The 21,012-nt window shown below is 39.0% G+C and overlaps 1 protein-coding gene across 1 annotated transcript; it reads right to left on the bottom strand.

The window, feature by feature from the left end:
• Positions 1-15,695: 15,695 nt before the first annotated feature.
• RNF182 (ring finger protein 182) lies at positions 15,696-18,433 on the bottom strand. Its single transcript, XM_022586705.3, has one exon. The coding sequence runs from the start codon at positions 17,869-17,871 to the stop codon at positions 17,128-17,130; it is 744 nt and encodes a 247-aa protein (XP_022442413.1). The 5' UTR covers positions 17,872-18,433; the 3' UTR covers positions 15,696-17,127.
• Positions 18,434-21,012: the final 2,579 nt, after the last annotated feature.

Here is a 21,012-nt window from a genome sequence, read left to right as displayed (position 1 = left end):
AATCTCAAAAACACAACACTAAACAACAACAAAAACAATGAAGTTGCACAAAGTTGTGTGGTATATGTGCCATTTTTACACAATTTGAAAACATATACACATTAATTCATACATACATACATTGTATGAATACAGTAAGAGTACTAAATGGTGCATGGAAATGATAAACACAATTGGAGACAGAGGGTATTGGGGTCAGGAACACAGGGGGTTTCTAATGCATATGTATCATTTTAATTATTAAGAAAAAAAATGAAACGAATACAGCTGAACTTTAGATTGAATTGAAATTGGACAGAGCTGGGAAGTGGCTTCACACATGTTCATTATGCTATTCTCTGTACTTTTCTACGAATGAAATTTTTTTCATTTATGACTTCCCAAGGCCTCATAATGAGCAAATGGTAAGATGAACCCCAGATTAGTGTTTTATTCACCTCCCCACACTTATGTTAATAAATTTAAAATCAGTAAATCCTAGTTCTAGCATTTCCATACCTCTTTTGCATAAGCTAGCTTCGGAAGACACTGGTTCTCAACCTCGACTCCATGTTGGAATTAGTGAGGCCCCTGGGTCCCAACTCCAGAGAGTCTGATTAAATTCATCTGGGATGTGGTCTGGGCAGTAAGGGATTTTAAGGCTTCCAGGTGATTTTTAATGTGCAGCCAAGGTGGAGAATAACTGCTTTCAAAAAAATGGGGGGGGAAAAACTCAGATTTTAGAATCTGGGGGGAAGAACCTCAGGTCTACCATTGCTCTGTAACCTTGGGCAACTGCACTATCCATTTCTCCATCAGCACAAAGGGGATAATATCACCTATTTTGTTGGGTTGCTAGAAGAATTAAATAAGAATGATGTGTATAAATTACCCTATTCAGTATCTGATTTATAGCAGTAGTAAGTGATTTTTCTCCTTAGGAATGAGAAATAAAATTCTCATCTATTTTATGGAAGTAAAAATTACAACCACCCCAGATGATCTTACAAGAAATGAACACCAAGCAGATTGCTCAGATCCTGGGAGTGGAAGTAGCATCTTAACACCATCCTCCGGCCCCAGCCCCAGTCTTCTTTCCTCTTCTCCTCCAAACCACTGACTACTCTGCGAAACAGCCTATATATAATCCTGCTGCTCCCTCAGCCTATCTTATTTTAATGAATGCTTGGAATTTTGAAAAGCCACAGTTGCATGTTTACACCCAAAACACAGCCCTTCAGCCAACAACTTGATCTGTTGATTTCTCAACATTTCTTCTTAACTGATATCATTATCTCAATGTGTCAAATAATACCGTCAAAGTGATGAATGAAAAATGCTTTCTCCTTTTTTTTTTTTAGTTTCTTACAATAGAGGGAAAGATGCCGTATTACATAGCCACAGCCTTTTAAACCGCTTTGCTCCTGAATGAGACTTCTCTTGACTTCAGAAGACTGGACTCTGTTTTCAAGGTCTACTTACTCTTTCTGTATATCACGTACTACAAAAACAATTTTATATGTTCACCATTTTCAAAACTATGTATTTTCTCAAATCTTTCTTTTACATATGTGAGAAGAGACAAGATAAGGAGTTTAGATATCCAAGCCATAAAGAGCTATACGTAACAAACTACTATATATAGGATGGATAACCAACAAGGTCCTACTGTAGAGCACAGGGAACTGTGTTCAATATCTTGTGATACGCCATAAGGGAAAAGACTATGAAAAGAGAGAGTGTGTGTGTGTGTGTGTGTGTATATATGTGTGTGTATATGTGTGTGTGTATATGTGTGTGTGTATGTGTGTGTATATATGTGTGTGTATATGTGTGTGTATATGTGTGTGTGTATATGTGTGTGTATATATGTGTGTGTGTATATATGTGTGTGTGATATGTGTGTGTATATATGTGTGTGTATATATATGCGTGTGTGTATGTGTGTGTGTATATATGTGTGTGTATATGTGTGTGTATATATGTGTGTGTAAATATGTGTGTATATATGTGTGTGTGTATATGTGTGTGTATATGTGTGTGTATATATGTGTGTGTGTATATGTGTGTGTGTATGTGTGTGTGTATATGTGTGTGTGTATATATATATGTGTGTGTGTATATATATGTGTGTGTGTGTGTATATATGTGTGTGTGTGTGTGTATAGCTGAATCACTTTGCTGTACAGCAGAAACTAACACAACATTGTAAATCAACTCTACTTGAATAAATTTAAAAAAAAAGAGCTATATGTAGCCTATCAGGTGATTTTGCTAAGCAGACCACATTTGGTGCTCAAGCAAATGTTTAGCGTGTGAGTGATGCATAAGACATAGTTTCTTTTTACAAGGCACATGTTAAGATACTTTTGAAGAACAGATATAATCTTGAAAAGATAACTCAACATACAAGACAGTAAATAATTTAAAGCTCTAGAGACATTCTGTGCCAAAAGAGACCATGCCGTGTGGTGTGGGAAGGAGATCGTGGGGCAGAGAATGATGCTTGATCTGGACCTTAAAGGATGGATGGTCTGGCAGACCCGGAGGTTGGGCTCCAAAGTCATTCTCCCCTTCCTCATTGCTTCTAGATCCCTGATTTTGTTGGGACAACCATGTGCATATTCTGGAAAATAAACCATGTCTTACAACAATCCTGCTCTCTGTGCAGTTGATGGATCTAGGGATGGGTTTAGGGTCCTGTTTTGCTAAAATTCTGGGAAATATTTTCTTCCCTTCTGCCCCATTCCCTTTCTTTCTGCTTGGATTCCTGTCCTTTACAGATACGATTCTGAAAGCTGAATCATCCTTTTAGTGAACGGTATGGGTGGCATCACCAAGATGATGAAGATAGCAGAACACAAGGATGAACAAGTGTGGGTCACTGGTGACATTGCAGAGCCATTCTGTCCACTCTGGGACCGCTCACCTCCAAATTTTCTGTAATATGAAATAACTATGCATTTATTATTTAATTATTTTGTTGGCTATTCCATCACTGATGCAGATGGGCAAGGCATTCCAAGGAGGACAGCAAGAGCTATTAGCATGTCTGGGGGATGATGAACAGACAAATTTGACTGGGCTAGACTTGAGGACTTGATCAAGGGAATAACATTAAGGTCTAGTGAGAAAAAGTATGGGATTCAGAGACCAGAGAGACAGGACATCCAGTCCTGGCTTAGTCATTTACTGTCTACGTAACCATGGCAAGTTATTCCACTTGGCTGCATCTAGAGTTCACATCTGTGAAATTGGGATATTTATATATGCCTACCAGTGTTTTTGTGTTAAACACTTATAAATAGTATGTGTTCAATAAATGACATTATTGTTTGAAGAGAAGGCTGAAATGCTAGATTGAAGCCAAAATACGGAGGTGTTTGACTGCCAGGCTAACAAATTCAAACACAGTTATATTGATAATACGAAGTCCTTGAAGTTTTGCCTATTTACCTCAGTTCCTAGTACGTAATACAAAATGTCTAGCTTTCGACAGAATTACCAAAAATCACATAAGAAGAATACAGAAAAATCACATGAAAATCACATGAATAACCCTATATCTATTAAAGAAATCAAAACAATAATGAATAACCTTCCAAAAAGAAAAAGGACCAACTTCAAATGGTTTTCTGGTTATCCTACTAAACATTTAAAAAAGAAATTATGCCAATTCTCCACAATCCCTTCCAGAAAGTAGAAGCAGAGGGACTACTTTGTAACTTATTTTACGAGGCCAGCATTACTCCAAAACCAAAACCAGATAAAGACATTATAAGAAAGAAAAAATACAGACCAATATCTCTCATGAACATAGACGCAAAACCCCTCTACAAAATAGTAAATGAAATCCAACAATGTGTAAAAATTATATACCGTGACCAAGTGGGATTTATTCCAAGTATACAAGGCTGGTTCAACATTTGAAAAATCAATCAATGTAATCCACCACATCAACAGGCTAAAGAAGAAAAATCATACAATTATATCAATCGATTCAGAAATTGCATTTGACAAAATCCAGCACACATTCATGATAAAAACTCTCAGCAAACTGGGAGAGGGAAATTATTTCAACTTGATGGAGCATCTACAAAACTCTACATAGCAGCATACCTAATGTTGAAAGACATTTCAACATTCTTTCATGTTTTCTCCAGAAATGAACTACAAATATAGTCAACAGGTCTTTGATAAAAGAGCAAAGGCAATTCAGTGGAGAAAGGATTGTCTTTAACAAATGATTCTGGAATAATTGGATATCCATATACAAAAAAAAAAACCCTATATACAGACTTTAAACTTTTCACAAAAATTAACTGAAAACGAATCATAGACCTAAATGTAAAACATAAAACCATGAAACTTTTAAAAAAATATTTATTTATTTTTATTTTTGGTTGCATTGGGTCTTAGTTGTGGCATGCGGGATCTTTCGTTGTGGCACGAGGGCTCAGTAGTTGCAGCCCTTGGGCTTAGTTGCCCTGCGGCATGTGGGATCTTAGTTCCCTGACTAGGGATCGAACCCGCGTCCCCTGCATTGGAAGGCGGATTCTTAACCACTGGACCACCAGGGAAGTCCCCATAAAACTTTCTGAATAAAACAAAGGAGAAAATCTAGGTGATCTTGGATTTGGTGAGGAATTTTTAGGTACAAAACCAAAATCAGCATCCGTGGAAAAAAAAAGTAAATTTAAAGCAGAGAAATCTAACAAATGTTACCTCAGCCATGTGATCAAGGCCCATAACCACCATAAAAAGTCATGTTGACACTATGGACCATGATATGATGTGATGAAAATGGCACTTTATCTTTGCAATCTTCCTCCCCCAGTCCCCAGTCTAATCACAAGAAAAACTTCAGACACAGTTTGCTTGAGGGACATTGTACACAATACCCAAAGCTCTTAAATCTGCCAAGGACTCCTTAGAACTACCTGTCAGTCTCCTTAAAGCTTTCAAGGTCATCAAAAATAAAGGAAAGTCTGAGAAACTGCCACAGCTAACAGGCACCTAAGCAAACATGACAACTAAATGTAATGTGGTGTCCTGGATGGGAGCCTGGAACAGAAAAAGGACATTAAGGCAAAACCAAGGAAATGCAAATAAAGTATAGACTGTAGTTAATAATAATGTATCAATATTGGTCATTAATTGTGACAAGCGTACCATATAATGTTAGATATTAATAAGAGAGGAAATTTGGAGTGGAGTATATGGGGACTCTCTATATAATTGTCTAAATTTTTCTAAAAGAAAAAGTTTATTTAAGAAATATTTACTTAATGTTGCTCAGAAGCTTGGCATTAAGCCTTCCTCAGAGTCTCCATCCCAAATCAACAAAAAGCTTGGATCTAAGAGTTTAGGGAACAGGGAAATGCAGCTAGTCATGGAGAAATAAGCCTGGGAGTTGAAGTATATATATTAAGTTATAAACATAATCAACAGAAAGACTAGAAACAGCATAACTAACAAAACTGGAGAGAAGAGAAAGTAGCAGGTAATGTGAGTTAAATATTTGCCTTCTTAGGGGAATCAAGAAGCACTGTGTAAAGGAGATACGTTTTTAAAAAATTTTTTTAAAGGTTAAAAGGAATACTTCTAGGAAGTGCAGGTGCATTTGGGAGAAGAAAACTTTCACTTTTCACCTGGTAGCATCCTGAATTTAGCTGCTAGATGGAGATATTAAGATAACTGCTGTGACGATTGACTGAGATCAGGAACCTAAGGCACATGGTTCACCCAAAGTGTAGCACATGGTAAGTGTCCAGTAAATCCCAGACAGGACTGTCATCGCAGGCCTCCATAAACACATGCTACAGGAAGAGGGAACAGGGCCTCAGATTCCTCAGGGGTCTTGATTCATAAGCACAAGGTAACTTAACAAGTGCAGGAAACGACTTAATTGCTCAACAGAAGATATCACTCCCGCTTTAGTACTGCTTAATGTATAGCATGTTATCATTTTGCAACCCAGTGCTAAGCAGTTAATTAGCTGATGTACCAATGTATCAAATACTTTTACAGGCAACAGACTCCAGCCTCACATTTACCTGTGTAACTGAAAACAAATGATGTCTGACAAATGCTTAATTATTTCTGAAGTTCATATTAGCACAGTATCAGCATCTTGCAAAATAGATTTTGATGAAGAGCTTGGCTGCAGTAAGCCTTTTCAAAGAAAAATACTGACTTTGATGATCTGAGATTTTCAGTGTATGCGGTCATTAATCATGGCAAGTGTTATGTCTCATTACTGCTAGAGAGTTATTTTCTACCCTAAGGGCTATGGAATGTTTATTAGACATAAGTTAAAAAAGAAAATGGTTTCTGCTCATAGCTATTCAAATTCTATTAAAAATAATTTCTAAACCAGCAACGATTTTTCCCATTTCTCCATTAAATATAGGAAAGAGTAAGCTTTTAAAAAATCTACCAGGCTGCTCTGCCCAATTTTTCACCCCCTAATATAGTGAGATGATAATAACACCCACTGATAAAAAATCTTTCTCTTTGGTGAGATTGCTACCGAGGATGGGTGTCTCTTGCAATTCTGAACTCCAAGGGACTCCATCCATGTTTCAGGGGGAATCAGTATACAACAGTGCATGGGCTTTTTGAAAAGTTTAACCTTCATTGTGTTGTATCTATACCTTGACCACATTATAAGAAAAAGTTCTAAAATTTCTGGAACCCATGGAAGCTCATTTGGAATCACCGCAACTAATAAATATAGCGAGCATACATTTTACTGGAAGCTGCTCCTAAGCCTGCAGGAGTGGCAGCAAAGGAGAAGAAGGATGTCAAAAAGAAGCAAGTTGATGCATGAACCAGAACCTTGGAAAAGCTCAAGAAAAGAGGCACCATCTCTGAAGATGGGGTCACAGAGCTGTTGAGAGTTGGCACAGAGGAAATTACCCTCCCAGGTCCTCTTGTCTCCTCCCCGGCTTGCTGAAGACGAAGGCTTTCTTTCTAAAGGGGTTGCATCAGAGAAAGTCTTTCTCCAGAGGCACCGGGAGCACCCGGGGGGTGGAGGTCCGGAGTCCTACTGAGAACAGAGGTATTAAATGACAGGCTACGTATTGAAAAGGGAATCTGACACCCTCCTCCCCTCACTCAGCTTCCAAGACACTGGCAGCCAGCATTTCCTCTGTGGAGAAACTCATCAACTTAAAAGAAAGACCTAGATGGAATGAGAACTGAGCATCCGTCAATGAAACAGGAGGACCATCCCCAGAGGCCCATCAGTTGACAAGCCCCAGCCATGTGTACAGTTTCCAACCGGCGTGTTTAGTTCCTTACTAAACTGAAAAGACAGCCAAGGATCAGACAGATGAGGGATGGTTCTCCATGCAAGACACAGACCAAAGGAAACAGACAAAATTAACTCAGAGGAAACAGTTGATGGGGGAACAAAAGAACATATAAAAATTCTAGAATGAATATTCTCACTGAGGTACAAAGATACTGTGTTCATGAAATGAGGAGACCGCTGTTTAAAAAAAAGAACAGAAACATTCAGAGAACAAGAAAGCACTCTAAAAAATTTAAAATGATGGCAAACAAAATTAAAGAGAAGGGCTGATAGATAAAATTGAGAAAAATTCTAGGAAATTAGATCAAAAATGAAAGAGATGAGAAATAGGAGAGAAAGGATAAGCGAACTAGAAGATCAATCAGGAAGGTTCAAAGCTAACCAACATGCATTCCAGAAACTAGAAGAGAAAAAAATAGAGGGGAAGATATTTTGTAAAAACGAATACAAAACCATTTCTAGAACCAAGGGAATAAATTTCCACATAGAAAGGGTCTACTGAACACCTAGCACAATAAATGGGGGGAAAAAATGAATGTATAACAGTTTTTCACTGCGAAATTTCAGAACAATGTGGACCAAAAACAAAAAAGACACTAATAGTTTCCACAATGGAAAAAAAAATCACATACAAAGGCTCCAAGACTAGAATACTGTAGAACTTCTCCATAGCAAACTGGGGTTGCATGGCAAAGAAGCAACAAGAGAGAATGACTTCTAAACACAGCATCAATCGAGCCTAAGGCTAGAATAAGGATATTTTCAGACATACGAGGTCTTAAAGAGTTTACCTCTTATGCCTTTTTCCCCCTGCAAGCTGCCCGACAATGTGCTTCATCAAAAAATGAATCAACCAAGAAAAAGATAGCATGTGATTTAAGCAAAGAGGATTCCCAGGATGAAAGGAAGTCCCTGGATGACAGCTGTGCAGAAAGCAACTAATCTAGATGAGGTCAAGACGACACAGGGCTGCAGGAGGGTAAACGGGTAGATTATCCATCCTGTTTGAGAGGAAGGAAAGGCTTTTCAGTAGTGAGAGACTCCAAGGATGATCCAGTTATAAGTGCAGAGAAAGTGAAGTACATTTTTTAATGAAGCAATTAATTCCAGGGAAAACTACAAATTGTAAAAGAAAGAAAATGGGGGTGGTTTCCAGGGACTGAGGGGCTGGGGAAACAGGGAGTTACCGTCCAGTATCCAAGAGGACTACGTGCTAGAGACCTGCCCTACAACCCTGCGCCTCCGGTTAACAGCTAAGTGTTATTGAGAGTAGATTTCAGGTGAAGTGTTCTTACTACGAAAAAGGAGGTGGGACAAGAGGAAATTACCAGAGGTGATGGATTTGGTTATTACCTGGAGTGTGGTGATGGTTTCACAGGTATATACACACCTCCAAACTCATCACATTGTATACATTAAAATGTCCAGGGGTTTTTTAATTAATTAATTAATTTATTTATTTGGTTGTGCCAGGTCTTAGTTGTGGCAGGCGGGCTCCTTTAGTTGCGGCTCGCCAGCTCCTTAGTTGCGGCACGTGGACTCCTTAGTTGCGGCAGGCAGGCTCCTTAGTTGTGTCATGAGAACTCTTAGTTGCATGTGGGATCTAGTTCCCTGGCCAAAGATTGAACCCGGGTCCCCTGCATTAGGAGCTCGGAGTCTTAACCACTGCACCACCAGGGAAGTCCGTGTCCAGGTTCTTTTGTCAATACTCTTTTCCTTCTCCTAATGACCACAGCTATCTGCCTGCTGTGTGTGATAAAGCTCTTCGTGTTCGTTTCACAGATAAGTTTTTAGTACCCAAATGCTTTGATCTTACTTCTCTAGGAAAAAGGAGGAAGTTGAATAATTCCGATGATCATTTCTTGTCTTCATTACATATTTTTACAGCTAGATATGACTTCTAGGAATAAAATAATGTCTGTCCAGCTGCATATTGGTTGCCCATAGTTTCGTAATCCATGTGGAAAACAGAAGTTGGCTGATGTTGACTCAGCGGCAGGGACGTGTAAGGTGAAAAGCAGACTTGGACTTCAAAGGCCTTGGTTAGAACTTGGCTCTAGCACTTCTCACATGACTCCTTTGACCTTTTCTCAGAGTTTTACAGTCTGTGAAATAAAGCAGATGGACTGTAATCTTAGAAATCTTTCCAGCCCTAACATTCGATGATCAAAACTTTAAGTCTGGTACATGTTTTTCAAAATTTGGAACCTTGTGTTCCATTGTTTGAGAATTAACTGGGGAAGTTTCATCGGCTCAAAAAATAACCAGTAGTTTATTCTGCTTGCACCCTCCTTCTGCATGTATTTAGCTACTTCCCTACGTGTAATGTGAATACGGATGCTGGGTGAGAGGCATAGTTTGACTGTGTCATTCCATAAAACTTCAATAAGAATGTGAATTGTTTAATTTGGAAACAAGTGAAATTATCGACATTTTACTGCCGCTGCTACTGTCAGCCTGTTCCTGTCCTCCTTTGCATTTCACCATTCTACTCGGACCTACTGTCTAATTATGACTTTCTTCTCGACTGCCTTCTTAATTCATGCACTGGCCCTGTGATTTACATCTGTAGGCAGAGTCCACGTTATGACTGTTTTATCAATTTTCTAGTGAAAAGTTCACAAAATGGGCTCCAAAGAGCACTCATTCCACACAATATCAATCGATGTTTTGAGAAAAACTAAGTTTGAGAAAACATTGGATTAAATCGCTAAGTAGGTTTCTTTATCTAAATGTCTTGAACACTTTACTGGGCTGCTGCTCAGTGAGCATCTCTAAGAAGAAGATACAGTGTGCACAGCTACTCAAACATGCACAGCCAGGAGGTCCCCTCTTGGACCACCTACCTGGATACGTTCCATGTTATATATTTCAGAACAACTGCTTTAATAAGATACTCTTTTTAAACACCAGATTGTCTTTATATTTTTCAATAAAGTGTGACAGACATGGATAGCATGTCAAAGAGTCAAGGAATATTTGTATATTATGCATAACAGGGAGTCAATAATGTGAGTTAAATAATGAATCGTTTTATCAAAAAATCTGACAAGGCTCCCATTTGGGATATAAAGCTGTAGGTAAGGAAGAGGATTAAGTAATCAGACATGCAAACTTCCTCCTCAGTTCCAAGAACTGGTCTCCTGGTGCCATGTCACTCCATCCTCCACTGTAGCAGCAGAAAAATCTCACAAAATTATGATACATTTTGCTCCCTTTCAACTAGTGATTAGAGTTGGTCAAATTATGAGCTGAGAATAATTTTATAATTTTTAAAACTCTAACCAAAAATAAAATTTTTGATGACAATAAACAACCATAGAAATACATAGTTTCAGCTGGAATATGTTGAAAAGTCACATCAAATGGAAGCCGTGTCACCAACCAGCCCATCGTACGGCTCAGGATAATTTCCATTGCTTAGTAATGGCGAATACTGTACAAGAGGAAATGATTACCCCTGAGACGAGCAGCTGAATCCATTATTCTATGAGAAGTCATATATGTAGTTGTCAGAGGTCACAAAAATATTTTTAAATGGTCCTTAAATGGATAATTACCAACGGGTAGGAAACTAATGTTGTTCTTTTTAAAATCTCTTTCAAATTTCATAAAATGTGAAGACTTGGGGTGTGTGTGTGTGTGTGTGTGCATGTGCAGGAGATGTGGAGGGGGGTGGCAGTGGGGAGCTGTGGGTTCTTCCATAAATGGCATTAAAGAAATCAGAGGAAATGGGAAAAAAGGAAAAGTGCAGAGGTTTTGGCTCAGCACGTAACAAACGCAGATGTTCATTTATTGACTAATAAGGTTATTTAGTACTAAAAAATAACATTTCATAGCAAAAGTGTTATTTTAATTCACCTCATATTCCACATTAGAAGCGAAGCTTTCTTATCTATAGATATGAAACAATAAAAATCTTAATTTATTCTAAACTATTGAGAAGGAATTAAACCAACTCTCAGAATGATCTGACCCTAGTCCAGTATATATTTGTTAGCCAAAAGATAATCCATGATTGGCTCAACCAAATTAGAACTGTATTGGCAAGAGTCAGGGAGAGACATTAAGTTTAGGATTATACAGCATACATCTTACCTACGCATAATACTTACTAAACGTTTTAAAACATTATGTAAGGACTATAGGATCTATTATGTGTGCTGGCAATAGCTCTGCATGCATTCCATCTACCACTCAAGGGATTGGAAAATCTAAAAACTGGAGTGCACGTGGGGAAAGTTCTCAAACAGTATCAAGGCTGGAAACATACAGTGAACTTTATGAATGAACCCACCACCTAGATGGGTTTTAGGAAGGGAGGGAATGGTCAGACAATAAACAAGAGGTTATTCTGACCAAACAAGATCACTTTGAAGAATAAACTGAGGAGTGAACTAATTACTAGAATAACAAGAAGATGGAGCTGTCTGAAGTGAAGAGTTCAAGAAGAAGATCTGATAAAGATTTAGGCAAAGGAGTCTTAAGAAAAATCACACATAGTCCAAACATGATTTGAAAGATAACCAGAGAGCTTGTTAAGCAACTTAAGTAAGACAGTAATGACGTGTTTCAGATGGGTGGTTAAGAAACCCACGTGGTACATTGAAAGTTTGAGGCTAGAGTCAAGGGCAGTATTTACAGGTTTAAAAAACTGTTATTTCACAGAAGATTTGGGTTTCTTCTTCTCTGATCTTATAGAAAATACCTCAGGAGATAAAAGATTATTATACATTTCAGTTTAGTCCTTCAATAATTGGATGACTGTAATGGTGTGTTCCAACCTTAAGATTTACCAAAGCGTTAGATGGGTGTAGGCTCCTATGATTCCATCTCCTCCACAATTCACCTGCCGAGAGGCACTGGACCATTGTCTCTTGAAAACCTAGATTAGACTAGATTTCATATCTTTGGAAGAATGAAATAATTGATTCAGGCAAGAATGATCTCTGGATGCTAAGGCCGTCAGGTAAAAATTTTTAGGGAAGATGATAATTTGCATGGTGCCAAAGTATCACCCCACAGATTACTTGCTAATTAGCACAGGGGAAATGGTGAGACTTGGAGGTCACCCTCTTAACTGAGTGATGGGTCAGTATTTCTAATGGTGGGGCAACGTTCCATTCATGTCTCATGTGATGCAATTCTAAACGCATGGCATCATCTAAGACAACCTCTTGCCCCAAATCTGAATCCAACCACACTTCTAAACCTAATTTTCAGTTTACAGGAAATACAAGTGATAGAATAACATTCAACACCACCATTTGCCTGAAAGTCAGACAAATCCAGAATGTGGGACATTGTCCAAAGTAACTGGCCTGCTTCAAGTCAATGTCACAAGGAAAACCAGGTGGGGTGACTGTTCCAGAATAAAAGAGAATAAAATACACAACCACCAAATGCAACGTGTGAAGCTTAACTGGATCCTGGTTTGTGTTTTGTGTTTTAAACTCTAAAAGATATTTGGGGAACAAACAGAAAAATCTGTATAGACTGCATATTAAATAATATCACAAAAGTATTTTTGAATGGTCTTAGATACAGTAATGATATTTTAGTTAGAGTAAGTCCCTTGTGCTTAGGGGAGAGAGAAAAAAACAGATATAACAAAAGGTTGACTGCTGATAACTCTAAGTGGTTAGTGTACTAGTGATCACTATAGGGTTCTCTCAACTTTTCTGTATAATTTTAAAGCTTCATGAAAAAAGCTTGAAAAATCTTTTAACATACTCATCTGTGTTCACCTAGTAATCCTAATTCTACCTTCTGTCTCTCGGCTCCGGTGACCACACGTGCCCCAATTTCCATGCCTGTCCCACCTCCCTCGCTCCGGCTGCTCCTAGGCAGTCCCTTTGCTGATCCTCTGCTGATCCTTCAAAGTTACAGCTTCAGAGCTCAGCCTTGGCCCTCTGCTCCCTCTCACTCTCCATTTCTCTATTCCCTTAGCTTCAGTTGCTATTGAAATGCCAAAGACTCCCAAATGTAAGTCTTCAGGCCAGACCGCTGATCTGGGGCAAATGAATCTGAACATTGAAAGAAACTTTCGTGCCTAAACCATCACACTTCACGGGCAAACCAAGGTCTAAAATGACTTACTAACAGCATATTCTTTTCTCTTATGAAATTTAAAGGGAAAATGTTAGTATGTTGCAAATCTATAAACTTCTGATTAATTAAAATGCTTATATAGAGTAATTGTTCCATGTAATTGAATGTTTAATCAAATCAAGGTTCAACCACTTTTACAGATATATTAGCACCTATTCCTACTTAGTATACAATATATTCAGGACATAATTTTTTTTTAATTTCTATTAAAGCACCTTCATGTCAGAACCATAGAGATTATCTGTACACTGAGTATACTTAGATTTGGATTATAACACAGATTTAAATGCTATAAGCAATCGAGCTGAATCTGTATTGTCTCCAGGACTCACTTGGAATTTACTCAAATTTTAACATTTAGTTACCTGCATTATTATTACTACTACTACTATTCTTATTATCTTTCTTCTCTTTCACACAAACCTAAACTTGAAGGGAAGACCCAGTATTCTAGCATCTCACAGAGGAGTAAAATTCATAAAAGATTTGAGGCAAAGAGGAGTAGACATCTAACACAGGGGTAAAGAGGTGGAAAACATACAAGACTCAAGTTCAAGAGCAAACGGTTAAACTCTTTCAGGGATCTTACTTTTAACCAAACTGCTCATTGGTTTTGAGGAAGGTTCTGGAATAATTTGTGGTGCTTCTGCAGTGTTTCAAAAGAATTAGGGCAAGTATTTATTATTACCAAGAAGACTGAAAAGAGAACAATTCCCCCAAAATGCAGAAACATGTAGAACCGTAATTTGCCTCCAATATACTCTTTCAAGTTAACTAATTTCCATCTCTTCTACACCCCAGGACTCACAGGGCTCATATTTAAAATGACTGTCAGTTTGCCTATCAATACAGGCTTCCTTTGGTTTCCACGTCTACCTGGTTGGCGGATTAAGAAATTTCTTCAAACTCAGGGTGTCTTGGAAGCCTAGCATCTCTTTACAATCAGGCAAATGCACATCACTTGAGGGTCTCTCAGCAAATAAGCAGGTAACTGTTTTCCTTAACAGGTCTTTCCTCATTTATGTAGATTTCAGAAGTGAATGAAACCATTACTCTCAATTAACATATGGTGCCAGTTCACTGATTATCATAAGCATAAAACTGCTACATAGTCCCAAATTATTTCTACTTTGCCTAACACTGGTCATATTTAATTATCAGGTAATTTTTTTAAACTTGCCCAGATCACACAAGATCAGTGAATGCCTAACTAAAATGGATTCTATTTTGCTGAGTAGCTTGGCAGAATCTGGAAAACAAATCAAACAAATTAAAAGCAAAAATTTTTATTATAAAGACAATGTTTTTATTTCATCTTTCCTATTTTTTCCTTTTTTTCTTTAAAAAATAAGGTATGAAGGCCTTTTAGAAGTAGGATGGAGCAAATCAGCTTTGTCAGAAACTTCTGGAACCTTCCTTCGTATGACAAAGGGATTAGCTTAACCAATGTTTTCGAAAGCTCACGTTTGCAGTTATCTAATGTTAAAAGAAGTCCAAAATAAAATTGAATTTCAACCATCAGTCAGAGAAATCAAACTTCTAGCTTGGAAATAATAACAATTTAATGGACAAACAAAACATCACCACAATAAATAAGACTGAAGCACTGTCCTTTTTTCATTCAACAGCACGAAGAGTTTTTTGTTGTCATACATTTAAAACTCTTTAACACCGAATTAACTTACTGGCAACTAAAAAAAAAAAAAAAAAAGACTACCACAATACAAAGAGAGACACAAATTTAGCACTGCAGACATTATACAAAGAAGCAAAATGCATAGTACCCATATCCAGAGCTTTCTAGAAACCTCATCCTATGATAAGTCACCAATTTATTTGATGTTACATTTCAGGCAACATGAACATTTTTTAAAAACCTTATAAATATATAAATCTGGACCACAAAACATCTCCTAAACATTATATTTACTCTAAGTACAAATGGATATTTGGAAATTGCATTCACAATGCTATCTAAACTAGATTTCATGATATTATAAGTGTATTTAGCGGTACTGGGGCTTAAATTCATTGGGCCACATCCCACATATACTTTCCTGTCATACCTACCCTGGGCATACATATTCTCAAAGTTAATAGTTACAGAATTAAAGTCAAACTACTATTCTAGAAATAAGTGTCATTTTTTTTTTACTGAATAAAGAGATTGGAACTGGTTCACTGTATTTCACGCAACAAATGTTTCATCACAAACAAGTTAAAGTAGTCTTAGTAATGCCCCTTGTTAAGAGTTATAAATATTTAAATGTTTATCATCAGTAATGAGTTTTAGACTAAAAAGCTTTTTTTTTTTTTTTTTTTGCCTACTTTCTGTGGGCATTCTATTCCCGCAAACCTAAAATCTGCTAACCAATTTCTTCTCATAAATATATACATTCAACTTCCCCTACATCATGAAAAGAAGTTCATTAACTCAAGTCACATAGCTTATGCTTTTATTTGAAATCGATTGCATAAGAACTTGAATCCATTCTTAAAGGGACTTAACAGGGATGGCAATAGTCAGATTGCACTCTGCCCCTCCATCTTACTTCCTTGAAGGATCTTTTCGATTCAGGGTATCAACTTGGCATGTTTCTTGCCCATCCTTCTGCCTGACCTACTGCAACACAGTCTGGCACATAAGCCTGAACCATAGCATTTTGGTACAGCTCAGTAAAGCACAGCAAAATACTTAGGTTCTCAGCACATCAAACCATGAGCTTGAACAGCTCCTGAATTGTTTCTGGGTTTCCACTGCCGCAATTTACCCCAAATTGTTAGGGGATTAAGTTGAGTCCGTAATAGAATTTAAAATACAATGGGAAAAAAAACAAAATCCACATAAAGTTACGGCAACTAATTTGAACGGAACCTCACTCAGGATAAGGGATGGGGCTGACTGAACAACGTGGTTTAAAAAAAAAAAAAAAAAGAAACTAAACGAAAATGCTTTAAGGAAAAGCTCAAATCATATCTCTGAACGATAACTGCTCTGAGAGAATTTCAGAGAAGGCTGTAGAGTGGAAAATAAATGTGGAGGAAAGTGCGTGTCTCAAAAACAAGCGGCCACATTCCGCCTTGAAGTTTACTCTGATGCAAATTCCTCAATGTTTTTAATTCTCTTTAGTAATGCGGCAAAACAGGTACACAACTGAAACCACACAAGAGGTGAGGGTCCTCTTGGCAAGGAGCATGCGCAGAGGGAACCAGCATCCGGGCTGAGGAGGATCCACAGAAGCGCCAACAATGGGACAGGGGCAGGGGCTGAGCAGTGAGCAAACAGGTGTGTCTCGGGGCTGCTCTCCTCTTGGACCACCCTCCATCCCCGGCTAAGATTATGAGAAGAGGAATCAGTTCATGCCTAACTGTCCACAAAGACCCCTACAGCAGCATAACACGCCTGGCCCTGGTGTCTGTCTAACAGCTCTGAGCGGCACCTGCCCTTTCTCTGGGAAGACTCAGAAGGGCTCTAGGAAGGCTTAGCTGATCCCTTTTTCTTTTTTGCTAACACATAAGCAGCAACGAACATTTTTACTTCCAGCACACAGGGGAACCAACTGAGTCAACATTTTGATGGAAAGCGGACCACGAATATATGCCCAGTGGCTTTGTTCACGCCATGGGCACCGATCACAGAGAATGCGCGAGAAAAGATGGGCTAAATGACCTCACTTGAAACATGGCAACGTGTGTCAAATTCTGAGCGTGCGTCTCGGTTAAGAGGACGGTGCCAAACAGTCTAGGAATTCGTGACAGACGCACTGGCAGAAGCCATATACCATCAGGATGACGAGGCTGGAAGGGACGAGGCTGACAAAGACCACCCCGAGGGTGACCTTCTTGGATACCAGTAAGTAGATGCCCAAGGGCAAGGAGCTGAAGTACAGCAAACCTAGCAACCATACCAACACCCGGATGGACGTCTGAAAGAGCAGGGACGTGCAGTTCCACACGGTCCAGTTGTGCGACATGGTGGTCGCGGAGTCGAAGCTGGAGGGCCTGTAGAACTCGACCACGGGCGTGGAGCTGAGCGACGGTGAGCTCTCCCTCTGCACCTCCATGATCGTGATGACCAGGCAGTTGGAGGACGCGTGGGAAGGGCTGACCAGCGAGGCCAGCCGCTTGGGGGTCAGCAGCAGCTCTGTGGGGTTCTCGGGCAGGCACTTCTTGCCTTTGCCACCACAAGTCAAGTTCACGAGGATGTTGCTGTCATCGGGCAGGCTGCCGACTTCGTCATCCGGCAGGCATGTCTCGAACCTGCAGAAAGGGCAGACGATGACGCCGCGCGGGGAGTCCCCGAAGTCTATGATCTTGTAGAGGCATTTGGCACACACCCTGTGACAGCACTCCAGCACTTTGGGTTTCCTCTGTCTCAGGTTGTACCGGTTGTAACAGATCTTACACTCCAGCTCGTCCGAGACCTGAGACTCAGCGGCATCCTCTGGCGGCTGACTGGCCATCCTGAATTCTGTACGTCCAGTCTTGGGCCAGACGGGTCTCCTTGAAGGACGACTTCGATGAAGCTGTCTCTCTGAATATCACATCATTCGAATCAGGCAGAGATGCAAATGGGCAGGAAGAGGAGGGACAGAAATCTTCCAGGCATTTTTTTCAGCTGCTACATACCTCTCTGTGTCTCAAACGCATATTTACAAAGGCCACATGAAGGGTCTGCAAAGGAAAAGAAATTCTAATATTGTGAACAGTTCACTGAAAAGTGCTTTATGGGATTTCCTGAGCTTCAACGATTAGAAGCGGTAGACTTGAAAGGTTAAAATCCCCTTCATCTTTTCACACATTTCTGCCTCCAGGATAGGAAAGTGTTATCTCCATGCTTAGCTTTTTCAGTCCACAAATATGATAGTAAAGAAGGAATTAAGAATCATAGTGGTGTGACGTACACTCCAGAGCACTGTGGGTATGGCTCGATCTAGAGATTTTTCTCTCTGAAACTTGTAACAAATGCTGGCCTCTATGAAGATTGAATGGGACACTTATCAGAAATAGATGTTTGCAATTAAACTCCATTCAATATAGACTCACTCATTCAGCGGATCATTGGTATAAGCTCCAATTGTCTAAATACCCTCAATAGTCATTAGGAACACACAAAAGAAGGGAAATCTTAAGGATAAAGATTTAAAATGTGTTTTCAGAAAGTGCTTTATAAAGATGAGAGCGCATTTAAACATAGCAGATGGTTCTCACCTTCCCAGTGTAAAGAAATCTGTTATAAATGCCTTCCTCATCTGACTAATCAATTTCAAACTTTTTGTTTCAATACTAGTCTTGCAAACCATCGTTGTATACGTACGTACACTCAAGGAAGAGTGAAGCATATGACACCTGACATAAGCATTATAACCAAGTCAAGTCTAATTCCCAAGACAGAGAAGTAAACACAGAGCGCATGTGCAGTTATGTCTCCAAATATGAAGAATCGTGCATGTCTGGCTATCAAGAAGTACTCAAACTTCACCCACTTGCCTACAGAAAGCCTGATACAATCAACAGTCCTTAATGTTGACCCCTAGTTGCTATTACTACTGGCTCTGGACAAATGGCTGAAAGCTGATTTCACGTACACAGTCTGTTCTCAATTATTAGTACTAATGGAAGGGAGCAGCAATATGGGAAATCTCTAAATAATTTTTATTTTGCTTTAATATATGTGATTGGGGCGGTAGTACATTTGTCTTAAATTATGTTTTGCCTGGAAAAATATCAAAATGTAACTGAATTTCTGAGCAGACCCCCAAGCAATGACAGCAGAAGGCTGTCATAACAGTGCTGAGAGGGAGACTGCAACTCTGCTAGAATTTTAAGTTTGTTATGGATCCTACTGCCTTAAAAAGAAGAGGCAGTGGGTAGGGAAACTTGGATGATTTTTGAAATCATGTATAATTGGTTTATGAATACATATTATCTTCCTTTTTCATTATGACTTTAGTTAATTTTTAAATTGACTTCATATCATATAAGAATGGATAGTATAATGGTTAGCGTGGCAAGATACTCTTGGTGGGAAAAGGAAGTCAATCAATAAATAGAATCTCTGGCATCAGCCAAAAAAATGTAGGTAGAGTTTTTTTTAATAGAGTGACTGTATATGAAGGCATGTATTTCAAAATTGCTACCGTAAGCTAATTTTCTCTGTATCTACACTTACATGCAAAAAAGAATATACAGACACAAACATCGGCTCTTCTATCCCTTTCCCTTCCACGTGCCCAAGACCTTGCAAAATGTGACTTTAATTTGCCACAGTTCTACAAAGCTGGCTTTTTATTCTCTTGGGGGATGAACATCTCCAGGACGACAGTCAAGGGACAAGAAGGAGCTCTATCCCTGTCACCACTGCCAGTCCTATAGCTGCCTGCCGAGGATGGTCCCTAGTCCTGGGCAGGTCACTAGTGATCCAATTCCTGGACGGCTCCCATTCCATCAGCTCTCTTGGTAGCCACACACAGACCCAAGGCCCATCCCAAGAGAACACGTTGTACTCTCTCTGCAGCTACCGTCCCACTCAGCCTTGCTGGAGCTGATGGTAACAGTAGAACTCATAGCAGTAACTGCCTCCATTACTGTCAAAAGGACTGATGGGCGTGAAGCTGTGTGAATAAGGAGAAAACACAATGCAAGCATATACATAAAGACATCAGGAAAAGAGAGAGTAAAACATTCAGTGAGGATAAATAATCACAATTACACCTATAGGCACAGAGAGCCAGAGTATACATCTAGAAACACCAATAAAAGGCTTATGTGTAATGAAGCTAGACCCCTACCTTGCATCAATCACAAAAATTAACTCGAAATGTATTAAGGACTTAAATGTTTAAGACTGGAAACCATAAAACCCCTAGAAGAAAATATAGGGACAAAGTTCCTTGACATGAGTCTTAGCAATGACTTCATTTTGAATATGACACCTAAAGCACAAGCAACAAAATCAAAAATAAACAAGTGGGACTATATCGAACTAAAAAGCTCTGCACAGTAAAGGGAACCATCGACAAAATGACAAGATAACCTATGGGATGGGAAAGAAATATTTTCAAACCACATATCTGATAAGTGGTTAATATCCAAAATATATAAAGAACTCGTACAACTTAATAGCAAAAACCCAAATACCCTAATTTAAAAATGGACAGAGCACAGGAATGGACATTCTTCCAAAGAAGATATATGAATGGCCAACAAGTACATGAAAAGGTGCAGAACATCACTAATCATCAGAGAAATGTAAATCAAAACCACAATGAGACATCACCTCCACACCTGTTAGAATGGCTATGACCAAAAAGACAAGAGATAACAAACGCTGGACAGGGTGTGGAGAAAAGGGAACCCTTGCACACTGTCAGTGGGAATGTAATTTGGTGCATCCACTATGGAAAACAGTGTGGGAGTTTCCGCAAAAAATTAAAAATAGAACTACCATATGATCCAGCAATTCCACTTCTGGGAATGTATCCGCAGGAAACAAAAACACTATGTCGAAGGGTATCTGCACCGCCATGTTCATAGCAGCGTTATTTACTACTTACAATAGCCAAGACGTGGAAACAATCTAAGTGTTAAACATGAATAAAGAA

The sequence above is a fragment of the Delphinapterus leucas genome, chromosome 10, assembly GCF_059928025.1.
Source record: "Delphinapterus leucas isolate spDelLeu-1000000601 "Yukka" chromosome 10, BTC_Dleu_Yukka2, whole genome shotgun sequence".
NCBI classification, from domain to species: Eukaryota; Metazoa; Chordata; class Mammalia; order Artiodactyla; family Monodontidae; genus Delphinapterus; species Delphinapterus leucas.
The sequence above is the reverse complement of the archived record's forward strand: the minus strand, read 5'-3'. Positions and strand labels throughout refer to the sequence as shown.

Bases quoted from the DNA above. Each gene is read 5' to 3' on its own strand.
- RNF182 (XM_022586705.3), bottom strand. From the start codon at position 17,871: ATGGCCAGTCAGCCGCCAGAGGATGCCGCTGAGTCTCAGGTCTCGGAC.